General features: G+C 50.1%; 1 protein-coding gene across 6 annotated transcripts; it reads left to right on the top strand.

Moving 5' to 3' along the window:
• ASIC1 (acid sensing ion channel subunit 1) lies at nucleotides 1–26136 on the top strand. Of its 6 annotated transcripts, none has more exons than XM_079140409.1 (12): nucleotides 1–554; nucleotides 1440–1817; nucleotides 2641–2836; nucleotides 20446–20596; nucleotides 21202–21329; nucleotides 21634–21787; nucleotides 22119–22175; nucleotides 22601–22754; nucleotides 23217–23308; nucleotides 23826–23905; nucleotides 23985–24089; nucleotides 24247–26136. In XM_079140409.1, the coding sequence occupies exons 2-12, from the start codon at nucleotides 1456–1458 to the stop codon at nucleotides 24349–24351; spliced, it is 1584 nt and encodes a 527-aa protein (XP_078996535.1). In that variant the 5' UTR covers nucleotides 1–554; nucleotides 1440–1455; the 3' UTR covers nucleotides 24352–26136. The 6 variants fall into 6 exon arrangements, with proteins under 6 accessions (XP_078996535.1, XP_078996536.1, XP_078996531.1 ...); XM_079140410.1 differs by having other exon boundaries at nucleotides 21637–21787; XM_079140407.1 differs by lacking the exons at nucleotides 1–554; nucleotides 1440–1817; nucleotides 2641–2836 and adding an exon at nucleotides 16655–17805.
• Nucleotides 26137–26775: the final 639 nt, after the last annotated feature.

Raw genomic sequence — 26775 nt, forward strand, 5'->3', positions numbered from 1 at the left:
ACACACACCACATAGTCACACACACAGGCCATAGGACCTCACAGGCAAGGAGACGGCTCCGGGACCAGAGGGAGGCAGCCTTGCGGAGAGCGACAGGGAGGAGGGGACAAGCTAGCGCCGCGAGCCCTCGGTTCCGCTCCGCGGGCCAGGGGCCCCGCGCGCACACCGGCCCAGAGACACCCTCGCAGACACTCGTAGGCGCGCACGCGCACCCTCACCCCTCCTCCACCACTCCCGCCGCCTCCGGGCCTGACGATGGATCCCTGCAGATACCGGGGCTGAGAGCACCCGGCACCGCGCACCTCGCCGAGCCCGTGCGGACCGAGCCGAAGCGAGCTAGCCAGCGAGCGCGCGCAGGCGGGCGGGCAGGCGGACAGATCTGAGCCGAGCCGGGCCGGGCGGGCCGCTCCCTGCAGGGTTCTGCGCGGCGTGCCGCGGCGGCCGCCGGCTCGGGCTCCGGGCCATGAGCCCCTCCACGACTCGGCGCTGAGCCCACATACGGCCTCGCGCCCCAGGACCTGCCGCCGGCTCCCGGCTTCCCGAAGACCCCTCAGGTGGGTTTCCGATTTTCCCACTGTTGGCCGCGGGGCTCCCCAGAGCCCAGAAGCGGGGACTCTCCTCCTCTCTACCTTTCCCTAGCTGCTGGGGCGGGTCGGAGGCTAGGGAGGGGGCGGGGGCCGAGCAGGGGATCTGACTGCGACGGGAAGCTGGACTGGAGGGGGGTGCGTTCGGGGCGGAGACAACTCGCTGTCATAGGGAACCGCGCCCCCCCTCCATACATCCACCTCGGGCAACCCGCCGCCCCCACCCCCAACCCCTCACCCCAAACACACACACACACACACACACACACACACACACACACACACACACGCCTGCGCCTACATAAGAACTGGAGACACCCCAGGTGAGTACTCTGGCTGGGCCCCTCCCCGGTATACCCACCTCCCCGAGGATTTTCTGGCCCAGGGTTAGCTCCTGCAGGGAGAGCCCAGTCCTAGGGATACCCTTGATTAGGAGAGGAGCTCCTGACCCTGGGTTTAGCCCATCTGGGGGAGTTTTATCTCCAGGATAGGGTAGACATTCCTGTCCCAGAGTGACCCCACATCTGGAGGGAACTCCTGTGCCTGCCTGTGGGAGCATCAGGACTTCCCTCTCGCCCTTTAGTGACTATCTGGGGTCTCTGGCCTAGAAAGATTCCCTGGGAGAGCACTCTCTTGGCCTCAGCTGACCCCCTGAGCCTCTATTTGGAGGCGCCCTGTCCTGGGACAGTTCCCTTGGCCAGACACTTTTGGCCTTGAACACTAGGGAAGTCTTCTGCCCCAGGAGCACTGACCTCTGGAAATGGGGATTCTGGATGGACACAGTTGGGAGAGCACCATATATACTGTTATCTCAAGACAATAGCAGACTCTGTCTTTTCCCCATCCTCCTGCCAGGATCCCCTAGGCAAGGATGGAACTGAAAGCTGAGGAGGAGGAGGTGGGTGGTGTCCAGCCGGTGAGCATCCAGGCCTTCGCCAGCAGCTCCACGCTGCACGGTCTGGCCCATATCTTCTCCTACGAGCGACTGTCCCTGAAGCGGGCACTGTGGGCCCTGTGCTTCCTGGGCTCACTGGCTGTGCTGCTGTGTGTGTGCACCGAGCGTGTGCAGTACTACTTCCACTACCACCACGTCACCAAGCTCGACGAGGTGGCTGCCTCCCAGCTAACCTTCCCTGCCGTCACGCTGTGCAACCTCAATGAGTTCCGCTTTAGCCAAGTCTCCAAAAATGACCTGTACCATGCTGGGGAGCTGCTGGCCCTGCTCAACAACAGGTGGGTGGATCCCACCCTCCCCTCGGCCTTGCTCATGAAGATGGGGATTCTGGATGGACGGTGGAAGGGCCCCATGTGTACATTTTTTTATGGTACTGTGGATTGAACCCAGGGATGCTTTACCACTGAGCTACACCCCCAGTGCTTTTTATTTTTATTTTGAGACAGGGTATTGCTAAGTTGGTGTGGCTGGCCTCAAACTTGAGATCCTCCTGTCTCAGCCTCCTGAATCTCTTGGATTTCAGGTGTGCGCCACCACACCCAGCCCCTTATGTATTCTTATCTCAGGGCAGTGGCAGACTCATCTCTCAAGTCAGTGTGCTTGCCTTCCTAACTTACCACAGAACCAGCCAACCCAGCCCTCTACCCACCCCTCAAACCTGCCATTCACAGCAGAGGAATTGGGGTACTGCTGAGCACCTAATTAAGGCACCTAATATCTGATTCCAGTATAGTCCAAAACAGTGCTACCCTTACCCAGCCTGAGTTGTAAGACATAGGCATTTTCTAGAGTGACCTTTGCCCTCCCTCCTGCCGCTACGTTCTGATCTCCTCATTTAGGGCAGACCACCTTTAAAGGGTAGAGACTATATTATAAAAGCCAAAGCTGCTACTTTTTCCATGCTTCCTCTCACCCTTGTACTGAAATACCTAGATACTTCTCTTTTCTCAAACTACATGTGGTGTAGACATGCCCAGCTCTCCTTCCTTGCCTATCTGTGCCCAGGGCTAATTCGCAGGGATGGATGCTATCCCCCCAAAAGAAAGGTATGGGCCCTCGTGGTTGTGTTGATCCATGTGCCACTTACCCCCCGGGCTCCAGGTATGAGATACCAGACACACAGATGGCTGATGAAAAGCAACTGGAGATATTGCAGGACAAGGCCAACTTCCGCAGCTTCAAGCCCAAGCCCTTCAACATGCGTGAGTTCTATGACCGAGCAGGACACGACATTAGAGACATGCTGCTCTCCTGCCACTTCCGGGGGGAGGTCTGCAGTGCTGAAGACTTCAAGGTGGTGAGTTCTCTGCTGTGGGGTATGTGTCAACCTTGTCTTCAGTGGAGGAGGAGGCAGGGAGCAGGCCAGACCTCTCAGTGCTTGCTGTTCTGGGAGAGAAGTGTGTGTCCTGGGATTTGCTTGTAGAGTACATTTACACCGTGTGAGAGCCTGAGACACAACCTTTCATCCATTAAAGCAGGAAAGAGAACCTACAGTGAATACCACACACTCACACACACACCACACATGCACACATGGCCAGGCATGGCCTGGATTGCACTAATCTTACCTTCTGGACCACAGGTGGGAGTAGGGATGGGTAAGCTACAACCTTGTTACTCAAAGTGAGGTCTGATGACCATCACCCAGGAACTTGAAAGAAACATAGGACCTTGCCACCCACTTCCCAGACCTACTGAATTAGAATCTACATTTTTAATAAGATCCCAAAGTGATGTGAGTACACATTAAAGTTTGAGAATTGTGAAGCATGGGAAGTAAGAGAAGCTTCCCTTCAAATAGCCAGACAGGGTCAGGTATGGTGGCACATACCTGTAATCTCAGTGATTAGGGAAGCTGAGGCAGGAGGATTGCAAGTTTAAGGTCAGCTTCAGCAACTTAGTGAGGCAGGACTTCGGCAACTTAGCAAGGGACTGGGGAGGTAACTCAGTGATAAAGTACCACTGGGTTCAATCTCCAGTACCCCATCCCATATACATATGTGCACACACACATGCACGCTTTCATACACAAATACTGTCCAGTTAGGTATCCCCCTTGCCAGCAAGAGCCACAGAGCCAGGGTCAGAGGCGATCAGGATGCAGAGTCATAAACTGGAAGCTCCCTTTGCTTCTGAAAATGGAAATGTCCCACAAATACTTGCACAGATGTGGTGGCCTCAGCACATCTGATGTGCTAGGTTATCCAGGGCAAGTCACACACATTCTTCAGGGTTAAGATCCCACAGAGAAGCCAGATGAGGGGTTGCATGCCTGAAATCCCAGCTACTTGGGTGGCTAAAGCAAGAAGATCTCTTGAGTCCAGGGGTTGGAAGCCAGCCTGAAAAGCATAATGACACCCCCACCTCAAAAACAAAGATCTGGGCACAGTGGTACTCATCCATAGTCCTAGAAACTCAGGAACCTGAGGCAGGAAGGTCGCAGGTTCAAGGCTAGCCTGGGCAACTCAGTGAGACCCTATCTCAAAATAAAAAATAAAAAGGACTGGGGATGTAGCTCAGGGGTATAGCACCCCTGGGTTCAATCCCCAGTACCAAAAACCAAATAAAAAGACACAAAGAAGCTGGAAATAGGCCAAAGGACCTGGAGCTATTTATGCATAACCATAATCTCAAATGGAAGGACAATGCTTATAACTCTTCAGAATGCTTGCTAGGCTTTCCCAATCCCTTTGATAAATAACCATATTATCTCTATTTTACAAATACACAGTCTGAGATACAAAGAGGTAGAATAAGTTGCCCAAGCTCACTAGCTAATTAATGACAGATTCAGGATTAGAACTCATGTCTCATTAAGTACCACTGCAGTGTGCTCTTTTCATTAGTATTGCTGACCCTGGAGTTCCTGTGTCCACTTCCAATTCTGGCATTGCTCTTTCAAAACTCAGTCTCCCCAGGATCCCCTACTCTCATACCTGCTCCCAATTCTCCATTCTCAGATATTCTTCTTTCTCTCAACCTATTTCCTCCCCAACTTCCTTGCTTCCTTCTAGCATTAGGGGAGCATGGGCTGCATTTTTTTATGTAAAAAGGTTAGAGCCATGGTCATGGGTAGTGTTTCCTGCTGAGGTTACACAGGCTTCCCATTCTCTTTGTTTGTTTGGTAGTGGGAATTAAACCCAGGGGCGCTCAACTACTGAGCCACATCCCCAGCCTTTTTTATTTTTTCTTTTGAGACAGTGTCTCGCTAAGTTGCTCAGGGCCCGATTAAATTTCTGAGGCTGGCTTTGAACTTGCAATCCTCCTGCCTCAGCCCTGGGGATGCTGGGATTACATGTGTGCACTGCACGTGGCACTTCCCAATCTCTTTAAGCCCTGTTCTGCTAACCAGTTTCATGGGCTTTTGTCAGTCCTGTTGTTCAAGGGTTACATGACCACACTCCTTGCTAAATCAAGCTGAAGAAGAATGTAGACCAGGTGCAAGAACCACTTCCTTCTTTGTTTTCCTTCTTCATAACAGGAGAGTCCTAGATTCCCCAGAACTTGAGACCACAGGGTTCCTAAGCTTACAAACTTTATTACAAGAAAACTAGAACTGTAGGTAAAGGTGGAAGTAAAATCCAGAACCCTACCCTTCTCTAACACATCCAATATACAAGCAGAAGGGACCACCAGGAAAAAGAGAACCTGTCAGTTAGATGGTTTGTAGTGTTGGATATAGAAGCGAAGTGCTTGACTCAACTTGGAAAGGTGCTAAGGTATATAGTTGGGATACTGTTAATCCAGAGAAAATACTACTCAGTTGAGTATCCATTTGTCTGTCATGTCCAGAAAAATTCCAAGTAGCGATGCTAAGATGTTTGGAGATACTGAACTGTGATTGGTCCATGTTGTCTGAGGGGGGAAATTCCAAGCAGTCAGATGGAGTATGATTGGTTCATAAAGTCCTGGAGCAATCTGAATTCTTCCTTCTCCTGGGGGAAGAACTCTGCAGGGTAGCACTCTGCAGGTCCAACTGTAACACTTGTTGATTCTGGGTTGTTAGGGAAGACCAGGTTTTTTGTTTTTCCGCCCATGTATCAAAGACTTGACCCTGAATCTGGCTGGACTCAAAACCCTCAGCCTATCCTTCTACCTTCTCTGGTTGCCCTCAATGTCAGCCCTTTTCTGTCAAGAACTCTACCACTTCTGCCTGTATGGATATTTCTCCCCAGACAGGAGTCTGGTTGTGAGTACCTATCTGACATCTCTTTGGCTGAGAAGGGCCTTACAGGCCTTCTTCTCTGGGTCCCCAGTCCTAAGGAACTCACACATTCTTTGCTTGGTGCTCTACCCTCTCTCCTCTCCTTGGTCTCATAATTAGCATGTTTCCTAATTCATGCCATTCTCTGCCAGACCCAGATATTGTGATGTGAATCTAGCTCCTGGATAAATGTGGCACTGACAGAAAACATCTGATTATAGGGTCAGAGTTTGTCTTGGCATCTTCTGCAGCCTTAATATCAGAGGGTCTTAACTGAGGGTCCAAGCCTTTGCTCAAAGTGTTTGCAAAATACAGTATGCATGGACACATGCAGACTCTTCTGTGGTGTTTCCAAGGACAACCCTCACTCAAACAGTAAGAACTTGTGCCTGGAAAAGGGTTTGGAGATAATGGAGGAGATCTTTTCTGGTCCCCAGAGACACCAACTCCTTTGATGAGAATCTACAGTAACAGGCACTCCCCCAGAAGTGCCTTGAAATCCAGCTCAATCTTGGGGAATGGTGGTCACAGACTGTGCATCCCCTGGGTATAGCTAAGAGCGGGGAACCTGGGAGAAATTGGGTTGGAAATCCTTTGAGACTGAAGGTGTAGAAGGGAAGTAGGGGAAGTATCTCCAAGCAATCCAGTTGGGCGGACCTCAGTAGCTCCCTCCTGATCTAACAAAAGAACCAGAAGACCAACTACAAGGACCCCTCTTTCTGGGCCACCTCCTTTCCTTCCCAGTGGGGTGCTTGGTTGCCAGGGCAACAGGGTCTGTGGCTCCTTTCCCACCTTGAGGCTAGTCAGGCCAACGAAGGGCAGGGGTCCCATGGAGGGGGGCCAGGGGCGCAGCTGTCTGTTGGTGTATGGGCGGGGGCTGGGGAGTGAGCACAGTTGCAGCTGGTGCCAGCCTCCAGCTGCACCTTATCTGTCCCTGGCAGTGGGAGCAGCGACGTGACTGGAATGCTGAGCAGCACCAAGGGGAGGGGGCTGGCAGATGGTTGCCCAGTCTGCCCTATGCCAGCCCCCTCCCTCCAGCTGAGACCCAGAGACTTTGTCGGTGCAGGGCGGAGGGGGGAAGCAGGAATGCTGTCTGGACCTTGAAAGACAACTAGGAGGGTAATCAGTGGAAATTCTCAGGATGGGGGTATTGTAAGAGCTGTAATCTTTTAATAAGGGGGTAGAATTGGGGGACAGGAATTGGGGAGGACAGAGGAGTCCCCCAGGACCCTGGAGTGAGGGGTAGAATCTCTCAGAGGAAAGGTGGAGTGAAGGGGGTGGACATAGTGGTAGGGGCAGGAATCTCCTGGAGCACCTAAGGAAGGGAGGTACTGACATGAGAGGCTATGTGGGTGGGTGATCCTGGGATCCCATAGGGGAACAGAAAGGTCATCATAAAATAATCAGAGCCAGGGTTGTCAGGACCCAGGACTCTGCCCTTCATCCACACCCCTCACCCCCATCCCCACCCCATAGAAGCTCAGACCAGGATTCTTTTAGAAAGGCCCAACCTTATTATCTGGGCCTGTTCCCTCTGGCTAGGCAGAGCGAGTAGGAGCTGTGGCGGGGAAAGGCTGCTGTCTAGACTGCAGTGCAGAGAGGAGGGTCCTGACTACCCCACCCAGGGGTGTGGTGGTTTTCAAGGGGGTGATTTGGGAGGGGGAACATGCAGCTAGCAGAGGCTCAAGTGGAGGAGAGGTGCTCTGCCCAAGGAGTTTGCAGATGCTAAGTTCCTCCTGCCCTATCCTTCCCATCTCTCTCTCCTCTCTGGGAAGTGCCTGAACTGAATAGAAGTGGTTGGTGAGGAGCTGAGCAGAGCCAGTTGCAGGATTCCAGTGACCCTGGGTTGGTGTCTCTCTCTTTCTCCTACACAGATTTACACAAACACCTCTCAGATAACTTAGTTTTTTCTCCTCTCTCCCCTCTTCCCCCACCCCCTCTCTCATCCCAGCCAGTTCTCCCAGATTGCTATCAGCTAAGAGGCTACTCTAAGCTAATTGATCTCCTGGCTGTTGGCTAAAGTAATAGGGAATTGATGTAAGTAAGTGTCTCTGGAGGCAGAGACGGAAGTGGAGGGCTGGGGAGGGAAGTGATTCCTGGCTGCCTAGCCAGAGGACAACTCACTTTTTAGATGTGAGCACTGTACCCCAGTGTGTCCAAGAGGCAGAGGGGAGGCCTGCAGAGAAGTCAGGAACATTCTGCTGTGGGTGGAGTTTGCTTCTGAGTGTGCATCAACTTTGTGGAAAGCAATTGCAATTCTGGGGGCAATGTGAGGGAGAGTGAAGATTCCATGAGGAGCTGGGATTGTGGGAGTGTCAAGCTGCAGATGATTCATTCCTGTAATGGACACAGCCACTTCTGAGTGCCAGGTTCTGTGCTGGGGTGCGGTGGTGGCAGGTAGGCCCCACCTCTACCCTCAGGGACTTGGAAACATTCAGGTGGAATCCACCCAATCTCCCCAGTCACTCTCAGCTACTCAGACAATCCCAATGTTAATGAATATGCTAGAAGTTGGGTGTGATGGCACATGCCTGTAGTGTCAATGACTTGGGAGGCTGAGGCAGGAGGATTTGCAAGTTCAAGGACAGCCTGGGCCACTTAGTGAGACCCTATCTTTCCAAATAAGAAGTAAAATAGGGGCTGGGGTTGTAGCTCCGTGGTAGAGCACTTGCCTAGCACATATGAGATACTGAGTTCTATGCCCAGCACCACACAAAATAAATAAATAAACAAAATAAAGGTATTGTGTTCATAAAAAAATAAAATAAAAATAAAAAATTAAAAGGGCTGGGAATGTAGCTCAGTGATAATGTACCCCTTGGTTCAATCCCTAGTACCAGAAAAAATAAATAAGTAAAACTGCCAGCTCCTGCCCCACTGTACCCTCCCCAAACAATGAACCAGTCAATTCTCTCCAGCAAGGCAGGATCATTTTCCTGCCTTTGAACTGGCCCTTCAGGCATAAATTTTCCTTCTTTTGTCTGAGGTAACAGCTCCAGAAGCTTCTATCCTATGACAGAGTACTATCCCAGTCAGGACCCTTGGATAAGCATTCCAGGAGACTGGGAGGGAGACAGAAAGAACAAGAAATGAAGCCTAGTTGGGCTGGAAAATGGGGTTGGACATTAGGAATCCTGGGTTCTACTTTGTGTAGAGTTCCAGCTGACTTCATTTCTTAACTTCTAGACCCAAATTCCTATCAGGAGGAACAACCCCCCTAAGGGGGTTGTTAAAGTGTTCTTTGTCCAGGGGCAGCTTCTCCTTCAACCCTCCAGGAGAGGGAACCCCTAGGAACCCCTGGCCAAGCCCACACTAGCAGTATGTATTATGAATGACCTGGACACGTGTATCAGACGTCTTCCTCATGGGATATTTAAAAAGTGAGCATGAAACTGCTGTGTTCCCTTAGAAAACTGTAAGAACAAGCCAGATACAGTGGCATATGCCTGTAATCCCAGCAACTCAGGAGGTTGAGGCAGGAGGATCTCAAGTTTGAGGCCAGCCTCAGCAACTTAGCAAGACCCTTAGCAACTTAGTGAGACCCTATCTCAAAATAAATAAATCAAAAAGGATTGGTGATGTAAGTCAGTGATAGAGTACCTCAGTTTCAATCCCCAGTACCACAGAAAGAAAAGAAACTGTAAGAACAAAGACTCTGCTGCTGCCCCAGTTCTCCATAGCCACTCCAGAGGGAAAAGAAGGGCAAGGTGTGATCTTTTGGAGATCCTATGAGTTTTCAGAAAGAACACCCATTCCCACTGCTCTCATCTGCACACCCTCAATGTGGCTGACAATCCTGTGACCTGAGGGTAGGATTTTGTTACTTAGTGTTTTATACTTTAGTTGGTGTGTCACATCAATGTGCCAGGCTAGGAACATCCCTCTAGGGAACACTGCTGCAGTGGCCTTGACCATGGACAGCAGCCAACTCAACCTTCTCAAATCATACTCATTGAATGTGTGCCCCAAGGGAACAAGCACACATGTGGACCTCATGTGCATGTCTGGGGAAGAATATAGATGTAGACTAGCATGTGAAGTGAATGTAGGTGGCTGTGCATGGGACACATGCAGCTTGGTGACTGGAGCTATGGGAGAGAGCTTTTGTGCAGACAAAACTCTTGCATGCAGAGCACATACCAGCAAAATTAATCATTTCTTTCAGCCAAGCTTTCACATTTACAGATTCCCTTTACTTTTGCTCATTCATCATTCTGGAAGGTAGGAAGATGTTTAATATCTTCACTGGAAAGATGAGGAAACTGAGGCTCAGAGGCATGTTATGTGACTTGTCTAAGATCATGCAGTCAGTATATAACAGAGTGAGGCCCTGTTACTTCTGATCTTCCAAATCTGAGTTTTCTCTATGTGGATTCAGGAATGGGAATGCATATGGTGAATGAGGCTGCTCTGGGGTCTCCAGCTGCCCATGCTGTGGTGAGGCAGTGAGGGAAAGAAAAGTGTGGAGGAAAAGACCCTAGGAATCCCAGCCCATGGGTTGGGTGTGCCAAGTCTTTGGAGTCCTTTGACTTTTCATTGCACTATGTGGCCAAGTCCCAACCACTGACTTTCCCCAGGATGGCACCAGGGCAGCCAGGCTCTACTAGAGGAAACTGTACGCCAGGGCAGCAAGTATCACATTGTGACCATGAACAACATCCTTAAATGGGCCTGCAGTGCTGCCTGGCAACCTCAGTGTGTTGTGCTGGTCAGCTTGCCCTCCCCAGTGGTTACTGCAAACTTCTCCCTCTTCTCAAACAGCCCTCTTCTAGCTTCTCACTCACACTCAGCATATGACCTTGCTTCCTACTTTGCTGAGAAAATAGAAGCCTCAGACAAGATCTTCTTCCTTCTTTGGGTACCAGTGCCTAGAAGGGAACATCCGTCTTATCTAAGATAAAATCAACTTACTCTTTTCATCTGATCCCCTCTGCCTTTTTAGGAACTTTATCCTATAGATTCTGCCTCTCCATCCCCTATAGACAGATTCTCCTTCTCAAGTGAAACCATCCCATCAACAATGAAACATGATTAAGATGCTCCCACTTAAAAATAGATGCCTGAGCCAAGTGTACCAGCACATCTGTAGTCTCAGCTATTTGGAAGACTGAGACAGGAGAATCACCTGAGCCTAGGAGTTTGAGACCAGCTTGGGAATGCAGCAAGACTCCATCTCAAACAAAGAAACAAACAAAAGCTTCAACAACAGCTACCATTTATTGAGCACTTACTATGTATTAGGCTTTGGGCTAGGATAAAAACCAAAACACATATGGCTCTCAACTGCTCGCTGCCCCCCCCCCCCCGTTCCCCTCACAAAGTTCTAAAAAGTGATGTGTATAGTCACAGTTCCATTTCCTCATCTCTGACTCACTTTCTGATTTATTCCAGGCTGCCTTTTCACCCATCACTCCTCCTAAATGGTTCTAGCTAAGGCCATTATTGACCTCCATGTTGCCAAATCCAGAAACCTTGTTTTATCCGTGATCTTTAATAGTATTTGAAATAGTTGACCCCGCCTTCTTTTTGAACTACTCTCCTGACAACCAACTCTTGGTTTTCCTCTTTTATGTTGAGTCATTCCTCTGTCTCTTTGACAATATAGTGTCTTCTCCTTGACCATTAAGTGTTGTCTCTACTTAAGGCTCAGCCCCAAGTTTTGTTCTTCTTTCAAATCATAAGGGTGCCAAGTGTAATGGCTCATGCCTGTATTCCCAGCAACTTAGGAGGCTGAGGCAGGAGGATAACAAATTTAAGGCCATCCTTAGCAACTTAGCAAAGCCCTCAGAAACTTAGTGAAATCCTGTCTCAAAAAAAAAAAAAAATAAAATAAAAGGACTGGGGATATAACTCAGTGGTAAAATGCCCCTGGATTACATCCCCAGTATCAAAATGCTGCTGCTGCTGCTGATGATGATGATGATAATGATGATGACAATGATGATGATGATGATGATGATAATAATAATAATAATAATAAATCAAGTAAAAGTACAGCTTGAAGAATTTTACACTAGTATATCTTACAATGTAACAGCTACATATTATGTTGGTGTGTATTTACATTTTTTTGGGGGGTGCTGGGGATTGAACCCAGGGCCTTGTGCTTGCAAGGCAAGCATTCTACCGACTGAGCTATCTCCCCAGCCCCTACATTGATATAAAACATTCCCAGCATGCCAGAAAGTTCCTTCAGGCCCTTTCCTAGTCAATACCAACCCACAAGAGTTAGCCACTATTCTATCAGGATAGATGTTTCACTTCTTCTTGAGCTTCCTAGAGTATATGTGTCCTCCATCCAATATCTCAATATCTACTCTTTTGTGTGTCTGTTTTTGCTCATCATTATGCCTGTGAGATTTAGTCATGTGTGTAGCAGTAGTTGGTTCTTTTTAAATACTGTGTAATATCTCATTATATGTATATGCCACAATTTATTTATCCATTCTACTACTGCTATACATTTGGGTTATTAGCAGCTTGGGGCTCTTATTAATGAAGCTATTATGAATACACTGTTTGTGTTTTTTGGTTGACATATACACTCATGTCTCTTGGCTATGGAACTGGTTAAGTCATAAGCTATGACTCTATTTAGCTTTAGTGGTATTGCCAACTCAGTCATTTTTTCTATTTTTTAAAAACTTTTTAATTCTATTCTTGGGAAGTCTCATCTTCACTCATGATTCCAATTATCATTTACACACTGACAACTGCCAAATATATGTCTCAGTCTAGTTCTCTCCTCCTAGCACCAGCCCCAATGGCCAATTTTCCACTTAACATCTCTACTTGGATGTTTTCAAGGTTCCTCAAAACCAGCATGTACAAAACTAAACTTGTCCTCTTATCTCTCAAACAGGTCCTTTACCTGTGTCCACGATCAGTCTAGTAAGACACCTCACTATTTAATCAGGTATGCAAATTCCGACTCTCAGTCTCCTTTGCCTGCCTTGAAAGGACCTGCCAAGTCTTGACAAGATCCTCCAGTTTTGCCTCCTCTGCCATCCTGCTCCATACCACCCCTCAAACCCAAGTCACACCCGGACCACTGCAATAGTTTTCTAATAAGTCTTCCAGCAGCCCCTCTGGCTCTTCTACTCAGCAGCCAGAACTGTCTTTTCAAAACACAGCTTTGATTGTTTGATAGCCTTCCATAAGGAGGCCCTCCATTGTTGTTGGACCAGAATCCTTACCTTAAAGGCCCTGAATGATCTGAGTGCTGCCTTCAACCCACCTCTCCAGATATACCTACCTCCTCTCAGCTCTCTCTCCTTGGAGGTCTTTGCACACATTCCATTCTCCCTTTGGAACACCCCCCCACACTGGTAAATAAATATTATTTTTTATTCTTTAGCTTGCAATTCAAATATCACTCTCAGAGAAGCCTTCCTTGATTCCCCAGTCTGGGACAGGTCCCTACCCTATATTCTTTGCCTCATTGAACTATAGAAATTCACAGCACTTGTCATAGTTTTCAATTAAATATTTGTATTTGTGACTTTTTAAACTGATCTCTCTCTCTTTCTTCAGACAGTGAGCTCCATGTGGGCAGGATCTGGAACCATTATGTCAATAAGCAAAGGAAGAAGGAAGGGATTTAGAGAGAGATGACCTAATTCTAGTTTCAAGCCCATTACTTGCTATCATGAGACTTGAACTGGTTGCTGTGGCTCAGCTTCCTTACTTGTCCAATGGTTATGAAGTTACTCAACCAATTTCTTTGGCAGGGTGTGTAAGGATCCCATGAGATGTCAGTTAAAAACCCTGAAACTCTGCATAGAAGAAGCTGGGTATGGTGGCACACACCTGTAATTCCAGTGGTTCAGGAGGCTGAGGCAGGAGGATCACAAGTTCAAAGCCAGCCTCAGCAATTTAGTGAGACCCTAAGCAACTTAGTGAGACCCTGTCTCAAAATAAAAAGGGCTAGTGGGGGCTGGTGTTGTGACTCAGTGGTAGAGCCTTGCCTAGAATGTATGAATGTTTGATTCTCAGGACCACATATAAATAAATAAAAGTTCATTAACAACTAAAAATATATATAAAATAATAATAAAAATTAAAAGGACTGGGGATATGGCTTTATGGCTTGTTGGTCTAAACCCTGGTACCAAAGAGACAGAGAGAGAGAGAGAGAGAGAGAGAGAGAGAGAGAGAGAGAGAGAGAGAGAAATTCAGAAAGAAATATAATAAATCAGAAACCACTCAGTTGTCACACACAGCTGAAGAATGCTGGTGGGGAGTGATATAGAGAAAGGGCAGAAACTTGGATAGAGAGTTCAGAATTGAGTGTAGTTCTGTGTTTGTGTGTGTGTGTGTGTGTGTGCGCGCACCCGCACACATGGGCACAATTGAGCACCTCTTCTGGGGCCCTCTGTGTTGCCTAGGGTATGGGTATGCCCCCGACACTTTACTCACTTTTCCTTCTGTAAAACTTTGAGTTTGTCTACTTGGATGAGGTGAAGGCGAGAGAGAACCTTAGAGGAGCAACACGGGGTATGGAGGAGGAAGCAGCTGTGTGTGCAAGTGTGCATTTTTGTAGTGATGTGCAGGAGTGCGTGGCAGGTCTTGGTGTTGGTGCTGGGAAAAGGTATACAGCCATACCAAACTCACAGTCCTCTGAGGCTGCACTGTGTCTGTCTGACCTTCTTTCTGGTGGGGCCCCAAGCAGGAAGCTCTCCTGCCTTAGTTTCCTCCCTCTGGAAATCCAATCTATATCCACTTCCAGGACATCTCAAGGAGGGGGACAATGTCCTCTAGTGGGCAAGAAACACATGGGCAGCTGCAACCTCCCCAGTCCAAGTCTCAGCCTTGGCCTGGCCCCCAAAAATCCAAGACAGGAAGTTACCTCTGAAACACTTTCTGAGAAGATGCAAGGCAGGAGGACTCTGCCCTCTGAGACCTGAGGTCTGGCAGGCAGGAAGAAAATGCCCACAGAGCAGGACACAGAAAAGCAGCCCATGAATCCATATAGGAGAAGCCTGGGGGCAAGAGCTGAAGGTGTGTGTGTGGGTGTCTCTCATCCTCTCTGCAGTGACTTATCTCTGGTTACCCTGGTGTCCTTGGCCTTTCTCATTTCCGGTTCCTCTGCATGGTCTCTGGGTCTTGATCTTTTACTCTCATAGGCTCTGCCCTCAAGGAGCTCCTGATCACTATGCATGCCAAAAGGGCCCTGAGCAGAACTAGACCCATCTGTTTATTCCCTGGCCAGGTACAAACCCCTGTGGAATCAGGGAAGACTTCTTGGAGGAGGTAACATATAAGCAGGTATTGAAATATAAGTAGGAAGCCAGGTGCAGTGCTTTGTGCCTGTAATCCCAGCTATTGGGAAGCTGAGGCAGGAGAACGGCTTGAGTTCAGTTCAGGGCCCACGTAGGCAACATATCAAGACCTTGTCTGGACAGGAAAGGAAAGGAAAATGAGTAGAAACTCTCCATATAGAGTCAAGAGAAGACATGGAACTGCAGATAAGCCTAGTGTGGCCTGGGGAAGGTTATGATGGCTGAATGATGGGCTGCAGTGGAGGGACAGTGGTAGAAAATAAGGCTGGAGCTTTACTGTCAGCTTTGTAGGTCCACTTGGGGAAATGAATTTTACCAAGAGGCACTGGGGAGTGAGAGAAGGTCTTTAAGCAAGAGAATAGTCAGAGTCACATAGCATGGACTAAAAGCAGGGAGAAAGGGAGAAACTGTTGAGAGACAGGGAGGTCAATTAGGAGGCTGTTGTTTAGGCAAAAGAGTTTGAATCCAGTCGAAGACTAAGATTGGAGAGGGGCCAGACCTCAAGTCTCCTCTTTGGGGCCTCTGTGTCCCTGGCAACAAAGCTAAAGCTTTGACTGTCAGTTCTGCTATAGCCTGGCACCCTTCCTCCCATCCCCAACTCACTCCTGGGGTTCTCTGTCAAAAAGGCAAGGGGCTACTGGATGTTTAAGGAATGGGAAGGCCTGGGTAGACTTGTCTAGCTCCCGTTGTTCCTCCTCTGGCCCCACAGGGGAAGGGTTAATCTGCTGTCTCTCATTCCCTCCTTCCCTCCCTCCCTCCCCCTCCCTTAGGTCACCTTCTTGGCCCTGGAGACTTGGCTGGTGGCTCAAGTTCCTCAACCAGTGGCCCTGGGTAATTAGAGCACACAGAGGGGTCAGAGGATTGGGGGCAGAGGGCACCTCAGACTGAGGGACTAGGAATCTGCAAGGCTGAGGGTTTTGTGAGTAGCCCAAGATTGGTTCCAAAAGCTCCCTACCTGACCCAAGACCCTTTGTCTCTGCATTGATCTCAATTTCTTCCATGCACTGGAGAATTCCTCGAATCCCTCTTCTGAACTGTTTTGGGGTGGGGGAGTATAGTGATGATCTGCCAGCAAGCTTTTCAGCTGCAAGAGACAGGGTCCCCTCCTCCAGTGCCAGGAAATGGCCACAAATGAGTCTGTGGTCAGTGAGAGACTTCTGCTAATGGAACCTGGGTTGCCTCACAATCCACAACAGTGGGTAGGAGAAGGAAAAGGACCTAAATGCAACTCAGCATGGAGGAGGGGTGCTGGCCTGAAGTAAAGCTGGAGGTCAGGGGATAAAGGGGGTCCAGGATGAGCTGGAGAGAACTTGGGGTTAAGGGAGTGATTATAGGGAAATTGGAGGCTTGGGGAATAAGCTAAAGTAAATTGGGATCAGGACAGTGATTGGAAAGTAACTGAAGATCAAAGGAATGATTAGGGGGAACTGGGGTTTAAGTGTAGATTGAGAGAATAGGGGATCAATGATATGCAGGGGGAATTATGGGTCAAAGGGAATTAGAGAGAAAGTAGAAGTCTGAGAGAGTGCCTACAGAGCATGAGAGGCTTGGATATCCCAGAGGAATAACTAGACTTGGGAGAATAAGGGAGAGAGCCAGAATTGGAATTGGGAAACTGGGGGACATGCTGAGGAACAGATTGGAGGGTGAGAGAGCATGCATGTGTGCCCTGGGGGAGGTTGGGGACTGTTACCAGCTGAGATCATCCTGCAGTGGGAACAAAGGTTCCCACCTCACCTGGGGAGGGGATATGAAGAACCCCAGCCCTAGGTTTTTCCAGGGTTTCCACTCTGTCTTAAACCCTCTGGGTTCTGCTGGTGTCAGTGACAGGAAAGGGGCTCCAGCTCACCTCTTCATCAGCCTTCCTTTCCCACTGCCATCAATTATTCATTAGCCCTCCCTGGCAGGGCAAGCTGGTCTTCCTTTCCATGCCCCGCCCAGCTTAGCTACACTGCCACAGAGGCCCCAGTAAGGAAGGACAGCTAGCCAGGCAGTGGAGAACTAGCTGAAGAGCTAAGTGGCTGGCCCTGCCGGATCCTGCCTGGGGTCACATCTTTTTCCCTGTGGCACCTACCTCTTTCCTCCTGCCAATCCCCTGGTGTCGGGAAGCCCTTGGAGAAGATGCCAATCCAGATCTTCTGCTCTGTGTCATTCTCCTCCGGAGAGGAAGTCCCAGGGTCCTTGGGAGATGTCTGGGGTCCCCACCATCACCACCAGCAACAGCAGAACAGCTCAGAATCAGAAGAGGGGGAAGAGAAGGAAAAGGATGCATTGAAGAAGGAGGCCATCAAGGGGGCTTCGCCTGTGGATTTGGTGGCCTTTGCCAACAGATGCACCCTCCATGGTGCCAGCCATGTCTTTGTGGAAGGGGGTCCAGGGCCAAGACAGGCTCTGTGGGCAGTGGCCTTTGTCTTGGCACTAGGTGCCTTCCTGTGCCAGGTAGGGGACCGTGTTGCTTATTACCTCAGCTACCCTCATGTGACCCTGCTAGACGAAGTAGCCACCACGGAGCTGGCCTTCCCAGCAGTCACCTTCTGCAACACCAATGCTGTGCGGCTGTCCCAGCTCAGCTATCCTGACTTGCTCTACCTGGCCCCCATGCTGGGGCTGGATGAAAGTGATGATCCTGGGGTGCCCCTTGCTCCACCTGGGCCAGAGGCTTTTTCTGGGGAGCCCTTTAATCTTCATCGTTTCTACAATCGTTCCTGCCACCGGCTGGAGGACATGCTGCTCTATTGCTCCTATCGCGGGGGACCCTGTGGCCCTCACAACTTCTCTGTGGTGAGTGGGGGTCCATGCCTAGCATAGCACCCTGAGATTGTCTGCTGTGGCTCTCCTTGACTGTCACCTACTGGGGCTGGGGCTGGTAACCACTCAGTGTCCCCACCTGGGCCAGAGCTCATTTGGAAGCCCAGGGTCTGGAGCTGAATAGATATTACCAGGTCCATACCAGTACTGCTCTTCCTGTTAGAATCTTGAAATGTATCTGTTCTAGCCAGTAATTAGCTGGTGCCCTAAGGCCTCTGATATTTTCCAGCCTCACCTGTCCTTCCCCAGCCCCCTCATGGTCCAGCAGTTCCCAGGACCTTGCTCTATCTGTGAGGTCTACATTTGATCTGTTGGTGGGTAACTATGCCTAGCTGGTTGTTAACTATTTTGACTGTCACCCCTGGACTTATGCTGGGGCAGGAGACACCTGACCTCTGGAGAAGCAAAAAGGGGTGGTAGGGAGGTGGTGGAGGGGTCGAGACAGCCCCCATCTCTACCCCCTGAACCACTTGTCTGCATCTTCCTCCTTAATTGCATCCTCATTTGGTCTTCTGTGCTCTCTCCTATGGAAGCCTATCCTCCACCCACTGTGTGTGTGTGTGTGTGTGTGTGTGTGTGTGTGTGTGTGTGTATGGGAGAGAGAGAGAGAGAGAGAGAGAGAGAGAGAGAGACGAAGGGGAGAATAACAGGTTACCTCTAAATTAAATCCCCTTTTCCCAGTTCTAAGTGGCAGAGACCTTCTTCCCAGAGGAAGCCCTCACTGAGGGTTAGCTTCCCCCTTGGCCCTCCCACCCTGAGGTCTAGGGCCTTCCCTAGACCACCTGCCACACTGCCACTTCTGCCCTCTGATTCTCCAGCCATCTTCCAGTTCTTTCTGACTTGACTCTTCTCTGGCTCCTCCAGGTTACAGATGCCTGGTCTTTCCTCCCCACATTCTCATCCTCAATCCCCCCACCTCCTCCCTAGTGGGAGGTGCAGGTGGGTGCCATCTCAGACCATGTAATGACTGAACTCACATAGGGACCTGGGAGTTTTGGCCACTGGATCTCAGAAAGGCCAGGTGATACAGGACTGAGACAAAAAAAGGGTCAACCTCTCTCCTGGGGCCCAAGGGTAGAGCAGACACTTTTTATCCAAAACCACCAGGTGGCAGCAGCAATCCATTGCTCAGCAGCCCCACCCTCTGAGCCAGGGCAAGGTTGGGGCTCCCAAGGGACCTCAACCACCTGGACTCCCTCCTATGCCTTGATGGAGGGTAGGTGTAGGTATGTGTCAAGAGCTTATGGCATCATGTCACAAGAGCTTGTGGCAGAGTTGCAGAATGAGGAGCCCTCAGAATTCTCTGTGCTTTATCATTAGACCTCACCCACAAAATGGGGGAGAGCAACATGTTTTCTCTTCTGGGAGAGGTGGCAGAGGCTGTACGAGGAAGGAGCAAGGACTGTTTCTTAGTGACCTCCACTGGACCTGCTGCTGGAGTCTGGCCTGACACTTGTCTCTCCCTTCTCTGACCTTGTCTGTTTCTTTGTGACTCACTTTGTGGACTTTGTCATCATCCAGCAGTAGTAAAAGCACACCCATTCAGTTTACAGGGAACACTCATGGAGGCCATGGGAAAAGGGCCACTCTACTTTCCACATCAGTGTAATCAGAGGTATGATAAGGGCTGTAATGGGGTGAGGAGTCAGGAGCTCCCAGGGCTGAGATTTCTTCTGGGACCTTCATAGCTCTGCACAAGCATTGCCAATATGCTATGTATTGGTGCTTAGTCCTAAGTGCTGGGAGAAGAGGTATTGGGTGCCTAGGTGAGCATGGTCCTTAGCATGGCAACTGGGGCTGTCAGGTTCTAATGAACCTGACAATGATGGACAATGATGGATATAGGGGGCTGACTGGAGGAAACCAAAAAAACTTTGGTTTGGGGGTCTTGGGTTTGAGGGCAGGTCTTGGGGAGAACAGGATTTCTAATGCCTGGGGTGAAATCCAGGAGAAGAGAAGATCTATCTCAGAAGGCCTCAAGGATCTGGCAGTGAGAGGATCCTGGTGATGGAAGTGCACATGGCAGAATCCTGACCAGAAAAAAAAAAATTGCCACTTGATATTTCAATTGAAAAGACTTTAACAAAGTGACTATTTATGAAGTTGTGCACAGGATTAAGAAAACCAGTAAGAGGGCCAAGGCAGCTAGCAATAGTGGGAAATTGTTATCACTGCTAGGCTAAAGGACCACAAAAAAGAAACAGTTCCATCAAGGGGGCCTTCCTGGCAGGATATGTAGTCATGTAAGGTCTAAGACACTGGAATCATTACAGAAAGGTGAAGGGTGGGGAAAGATCAGTCCTCCAGTCTCTCTCTCCTCTTGCCTTCTAATCCCTTACTTGTGGTTCTCATTGACCAAGCCTAACCCAAAGCCCATTCAGGTGGCAAAGGGGCTCAGACCACAGATCCCACAAGGTTAGCTTCCCACTGGATATAGCAGGACAAAGAAGGGTGGAGAATAGGTGGGAGAAGGTGACAAATGGAGAATGAGCTGCATAGGAGGAACTGTTCCTGAAGGGTATTGGAATTCCTGCTGGGTTGGGACTTGTTTGGGGACACCCCTTGGTTGGTAGTAGGTACAGGACTCAAGCTTTCTATTCTGCCCCCTACCAGGTCTTCACACGGTATGGAAAGTGCTACACGTTCAACTCCGGTCGAGATGGGCGGCCCCGGCTGAAGACCATGAAGGGTGGGACAGGGAATGGGCTGGAGATCATGCTGGACATCCAGCAGGACGAGTACCTACCTGTATGGGGGGAGACTGGTATGTTGTACCCCTCAGGGGCCCCCTCCCCATGCTTCCTGGCCCTAGCCTCCACTAGGGCTCATGGCTCAGGCTTCTTCCCCTCCTCCCAGGACTTCACCATCTGTATCTCTGACTTTACCTGACATCCCACACTCACATTTCCCTGGCTCCCCCTTCCTGGCTCAGTTACTCTCCAAGGTAACCAGCCATCCTCTTCCATCAGCGGCTGCCACTCACTCTATAAATAACTCCCTCTCTTCTTGGGCTGCCTGCCTGTCTGGTCTCAGGGGGCTGTGGGGCAAAGAGAGATGGGGAGAAGGGAAAAAAGGGAGGAGGAGAAATGGAGAGTGTTTGAAACAGTGACACTTTGAGGGAAAGAATGTGAGATACCAAGATGCATAGTAAAGACCAGGTAAGAAAAGAAGCACATAGGAGGCAGGGGTCATTGCAGCAGCATGGAGCTGGTAAACCCAGAAGGCAGCTAGTGGGGGTTAGGACCCCATAGAGAGCCTAACTATCAAGTGGACACTGTACTTATTCTCAGGAGAGGTAGGATGTCCTCAGCTCTGAAGGAGATAGGAATTCAGAAGCCCTCCCAACCCACATACCCCTCATTCCCATAGACGAGACGTCCTTTGAAGCGGGCATCAAAGTACAGATACACAGTCAGGATGAACCTCCTTTCATCGACCAGCTGGGCTTTGGTGTGGCCCCAGGCTTCCAGACCTTTGTGGCCTGCCAGGAGCAGCGGGTGAGAGGGCCATTGAAGGCTGGTCCTGGGGTGGGGTGTCAAGGGGTCAAGATGGAGTGGTGGGTGATCGATAATGGGAGGAACAGGTGAGGCAGGGCTTTGAGGGAAAGCCTCAAAGTAATTGGTAATTGGGCTAGTTAGAAACATGAATGATCTAATGAATGGGTATATTCTACAAACCGCAAAACTTCAGAGACTGCAGAGGGAGAGGGGGCAGAACTCCTGAGTTCTGCATCTTGTCAAAGAACTCCAAGGTGACTCAGGGAGAAGTCACCACATTCCCCCAGCTCCTCGGCTCTCCCAGCAGCTCATCTACCTGCCCCCGCCCTGGGGCACCTGCAAAGCTGTTACCATGGACTCGGATTTCTTCGACTCCTACAGCATCACTGCCTGCCGCATTGACTGTGAGACACGTTACCTGGTGGAAAACTGCAACTGCCGCATGGTACACATGCCAGGTCAGGCCCCAAGTCTCCAAGCACAATCCTGGGGACTTGCCCCTTGCCCCTTGCTCCCCATTCATATCAATCTTTCCAGCCCAATTTCAGCCCACTGCATTCTTTATCCTCTGACTCTTATCTTTTCAACCACAGTTCCAACCTTTGCCAAAAAGAATGGGTGGAAGGGTCTAGGAAGGATGGACTATCGGGGAGGGTCACTTCCAGGGCACACTGGGGGCTAGCTAATCCTACTATCTCATCCTATCCTTCCATCTTCCACCTTATATACCACTGCCATCTCATGTCCCCTTTAATCTCCATCCTGCACACTATCTTCTCTCTTCTGTAGGGGATGCCCCATACTGCACTCCAGAGCAGTATAAGGAGTGTGCAGATCCTGCCCTAGGTGAGTGCCCCTACTGTGGGGTAGCCATGGCAAGGGTAACAGTTGCTACCAGCCACATGCACAGGGGTATCAGACCAAACTCCGGAAGCTCCCAGTAACTCCTGCATTATGCTGCACCCTCACATGTATCTGACTTTAAGGCTAAGAATAGCATCTTCAGAAACTCCTATGAAAAATGAATGGGGAGGAGCCTTTACATGCTTTCATCAGCATTTCAGCTGGTTGACCCTAAAGGGCCCCCAGGGAATGACATATAGGATTAGGAAATAATCATGGGGAGGCTAGGTGAGGATCAGCACAGAGCAGTCACAAGGCCAAGGTGAAGAGCACATCAGGAAGTGGAAGCAGGGTTCCTTTGGGCAGGGCCAGGATGTTCGTGTTGGGAACTACCACTCAATCAACATCTCTCACCTGGCTTGGTACAGACTTCCTCGTGGAGAAGGACCAAGAGTACTGCGTATGTGAAATGCCCTGCAACCTGACCCGCTATGGCAAGGAGCTGTCCATGGTTAAGATCCCCAGCAAAGCCTCAGCCAAGTACCTGGCCAAGAAGTTCAACAAGTCTGAACAGTACATAGGGTAAGGGTTCTACTGTGCAGGGAAAGGCTCTTAGGCAGGGACTGTGGAGGGTAAAAATGAGCTTGATGGGGGACCAGCAGGCAAGAAGGAGTTGAGATGACCTGGGGAAGATCCAAGAGGTAATCAGAGTTGAGAGTGAGAGTGAAGTGGAGATGGAGGGAAGATCAAGCCAGAATAAGCAATGGAAGCATCTCTTTTTCCTCCCTCATTTTATCCTCTGTCTTCATCCTCATTTCTGTAACTAAGATCACCTCACACTTGCCAGTGTATAGAGCTTCTTTTCTTATGTGTCATTTACATTTAATTTAATCCTCACAATTTTTAAAAGGCAGGTATCTCCATCAGCATCTCATTTTATTGATATGGAAACAGGTTTGGAGAAGCTAACTTATAAGGTCACCTTGCTAATAAGGGGCAGAGATATGACTTGAACCTAGGTCTCCTCCCCCAACCCCTATGCAGGGAGAACATCCTCGTGTTGGACATTTTCTTTGAAGTCCTCAACTATGAGACCATTGAGCAGAAGAAGGCCTATGAGATTGCAGGGCTCCTGGGTGAGCTGCTGGTATCTGTCCCCTTCCCATGCCATAGGCATGGGGTGGCTCCCTACCATCCAAAGCAGGGTGCTCGCTCTGTCCCATTCTCAGCGGCTTCCCCCCACACCAACCCTGTTGTCTTGGTATATAGTGGGGGAAGGGAGTTGAGTCTTCTCTTAGGGCAAAGTGGAAAAGACAGGCCCTGGATATGAGGGAGGGGTAGGAGGTGGAGGTGGAGACTATTTCACATACCTTTGAAATTGATCCAGATACTAAGAGTGTTGGTGTGTTTTGTAAACAATTCTTTTTCCTGAATAACACCTGTTCATATTAGAAAAGTAGGAAAATACAGAAAAGCATGGAGAAGAAAATAAAAATCCTGCCAGAATCTGGCTTTGCAATTCTTCTGTGTGAAGGCTACCCACTCCCTTTGAGAATATGGCTGACCTGCCCCACTCCCACCGAGTCCTGCCATTTCCACCATGTACTGACTCCCTGACCCTGACCCTACGCCCTCCCCCCCTCCCCCCCGCAGGCGACATCGGTGGCCAGATGGGGTTGTTCATCGGGGCCAGCATCCTCACGGTACTGGAGCTCTTCGACTACGCCTACGAGGTAAGGGAGCCGGGCAGGGGGGGACAGGCGAGAGGCGGGGTTCCAGGCCGCCCACCCCACCCCACCCCACCCCTCCTAGGTTATAAAGCACAAGCTCTGCCGACGCGGGAAGTGCCAGAAAGAGGCCAAGAGGAGCAGTGCGGACAAGGGCGTGGCGCTCAGCCTGGACGACGTCAAAAGACACGTGAGGAGCGAGCAAGGGGGCGCCCTCCAGGCCTCCCCTTCCCCCACCGCCCAAGGACCATCCCCTCCCTGCTCGCCATCCCTCCTTTGCCTCACAGTACTTCATAGCGACCTGTGGCTCTTCCCGTAACCAGTCCCTGTTTTGCCCCTTTCCCTAGAACCCGTGCGAGAGCCTCCGGGGCCACCCTGCTGGGATGACATACGCTGCCAACATCCTACCTCACCATCCGGCCCGAGGCACGTTTGAGGACTTTACCTGCTGAGCGCAGGCCACTGTACCAAATGCCTAGGTGGGGAGGGCTAGGAGAGCAAGGGACCTCTAGCTGCCCTGGCATCTGTCTTGGAGACTCACCCACACTTCTGGGGCAGTCCTGTCCTCTCGTCTCTGGTGAGGAAGGAGTGTGGACTGTAGAGTCCTCTCCCTGCCTCTATCCCATTCTTTTTATTTTAACAAAATTAAACTAATCTAAAAATGAGAGGGGGCAAGGGATCTCAGGCTGCCCCTCTCTGCTCCATGCTGCCTCCCCTAGCTCCCAGCCTAAATTCTGTCTGTCTGGCTGTCATCTGAGTGTCTGCCTACATTCTGCTGCCACCAGTCACCAAAGCCCCCTCCCAGTGAGGGGTGGAGGGGATCCTTGGGGTCTGGGATTTGGCCCCAAACCAGAGAATGTACCTTAAGGGGGAGGGCTAGTGGGAGGGCTTCCCCAGCCTTAAGAGACCCTCTCAGCCCAGTTACTCCCCCCAAATCCAAGTCTCCAGGCAGGAACTAGAACCCCAGCCTCACACCCTCACACCATGTGGAATCTCTAGTAAGTGGATATGGGGACAAGATGTGGCCCTGGTGCTGTAGGCCACATCCTGATACTTACAAGTTCAACCCCACCCCAAAGCTGCTGGAGAGAAATCCCAAGAGGTAGCTCCCCTCTACATCCCACAGAAGACCTGGCTGGTTAGCTTCCAGCTCAGGGAGAGGGGCACTGGTGCCTGACCTCACTGGCCCCTCTCCCAGAGGCCCTTGCAGAGGGCCACATCCATAAATTTTCTTATGGAACTCTCCCAAGTCCTCTTCCCTAACTTCATTTGCTTCTTTCAACAACCTCATCTGCATTTTCTATTTCTATATGATACAGACTCTATATTGCTATATCTCTGTATATACTTTCCTCTAACCCTGTCTGTCTTCACCCCATTCCCTCTTGTCTCTGAGATCCATCCTCCCACTCAAAGTTCCCCCTTCTGTGTTTCTCCCTACTCCCTGGTCTTTGAATGCCTTCGCCTGTATAAAGAATTGGACTCTCTCCCCTGGTGTCTGTACTGTGTACACACATCCCTCTGAGAAGCACAAGGAGATGACACGCGCATTGTAACCTTCACACTGTCTCGGTGGCGACATAAAGGAAGCTGTGAATCACAAGCTCTGCCTCTATCTGGCCTCACCCTCTCCCCCCAAACCTGGGCACCCTCTGCCCTCCCTGTAGCCTTAACATTCCCTTTCCCTGCTCCATCTATCCCAGTGCCCTTTGCTTGACTGACTGTGGCCTCCCCAAGGAAGAGGTTGCTACAGAGGTAGCCTCTACCCAGGGAATGGAGAGCTGTGCTGAATATTAAGCCAAGTGTCAGCCACAGAGGGAGGTGGGGATTGGTGATTCCCACAGCTGGGGCAGTGGATGCCCACAGGTAGAAGCTGAGGTCTCGGCAGTGGCCCAGCCCCACTTCCTCACCTTATGCCCAAGCCAATCACCTATATTTTCTGATGAGGCAGGGTTTGGTAGTGGGAGGAAAAAGGCAGGCCTAGAAGAGGAGTTGAAAGCTCTGCTCTTCTGTCCCTCCCTACCTTAATGAGAGACAAGTGAGGTAGAGGGCTTGCCCCCACCCCCTCCACCAGGCACCCATCCTAGGCCAGAGCACCAAACCCTTTCCAGGCCTTTTCTGCCCAGTTGTCTCTTGGTCTCCAATCCCAGAACAAGACCTGTGGGCAGGTCACCTGTGAATTGACCTGGAGCTGGAGTGAGGCTGTAAGACCTTTGGGAACTCTTAAGAACTAAGAGTTCCTTTCTTAGGAACTAAGAGTTCCTTAGAGATCTGACCTCCCCAGAGGGAAGCAGGAGCAAGGCCAAGAAGTGTGCACTGGATAGGGGAACAGCAGGCGGGGCTGGGTGACGCATGCCTCTGGTCTAATAAACTGGGTATCAACCATGTCCTCTTCAGTGTTCTTTTTTTTTGGGGGGGGTGGTGGTATAAACTGGGTATCAACCATGTCCTCTTCAGTGTTGTTCTTTTTTTTGGAGGGGGGGTACTGGAGATTGAATTCAGGGGCACTCAACCAATGAGCCACATCCCCAGCTCTATTTTGTATTTTTAGAGGTAGGGTCTCACTGAGTTGCTTAGAGCCTTGCCATTGCTGAGGTTGGCTTTGAAATTGCAATCCTCCTGCCTCAGCCTCCCAAACTAAAGTGTTGTTCTTTTTGTTAAAATTATTTAGGTATTCCCACTAAGTGTCTAGAGCTGAGCTAGGCATATGGCCACACAATCAGGGGAGGAGCAAAGAGTTTTGAGTAGGGAGACACTGGTCCTCCTGAATGGGACTGGCTGATCGTCGCACCAGGAATGGTTTGAATCAATGGGCAGGGAAAGAAGAAGGGGACCAAAGGCAACTAATTTCCCAAACAGAAGTCCCAACACAAAAG

Source organism: Sciurus vulgaris (assembly GCF_902686455.1).
Source record: "Sciurus vulgaris genome assembly, chromosome: 5".
NCBI classification, from domain to species: Eukaryota; Metazoa; Chordata; class Mammalia; order Rodentia; family Sciuridae; genus Sciurus; species Sciurus vulgaris.

Excerpts from the sequence above, each read along its gene's own strand:
- ASIC1 (XM_079140405.1), top strand. The coding sequence starts at position 17,146 with ATGCCAATCCAGATCTTCTGCTCTGTGTCATTCTCCTCCGGAGAGGAA. Across the intron at positions 21,330-21,633 it reads TGGCCTGCCAGGAGCAGCGG|CAGCTCATCTACCTGCCCCC; the intron begins GTGAGAGGGCCA and ends CGGCTCTCCCAG. Across the intron at positions 21,788-22,118 it reads CCGCATGGTACACATGCCAG|GGGATGCCCCATACTGCACT; the intron begins GTCAGGCCCCAA and ends TCTCTTCTGTAG.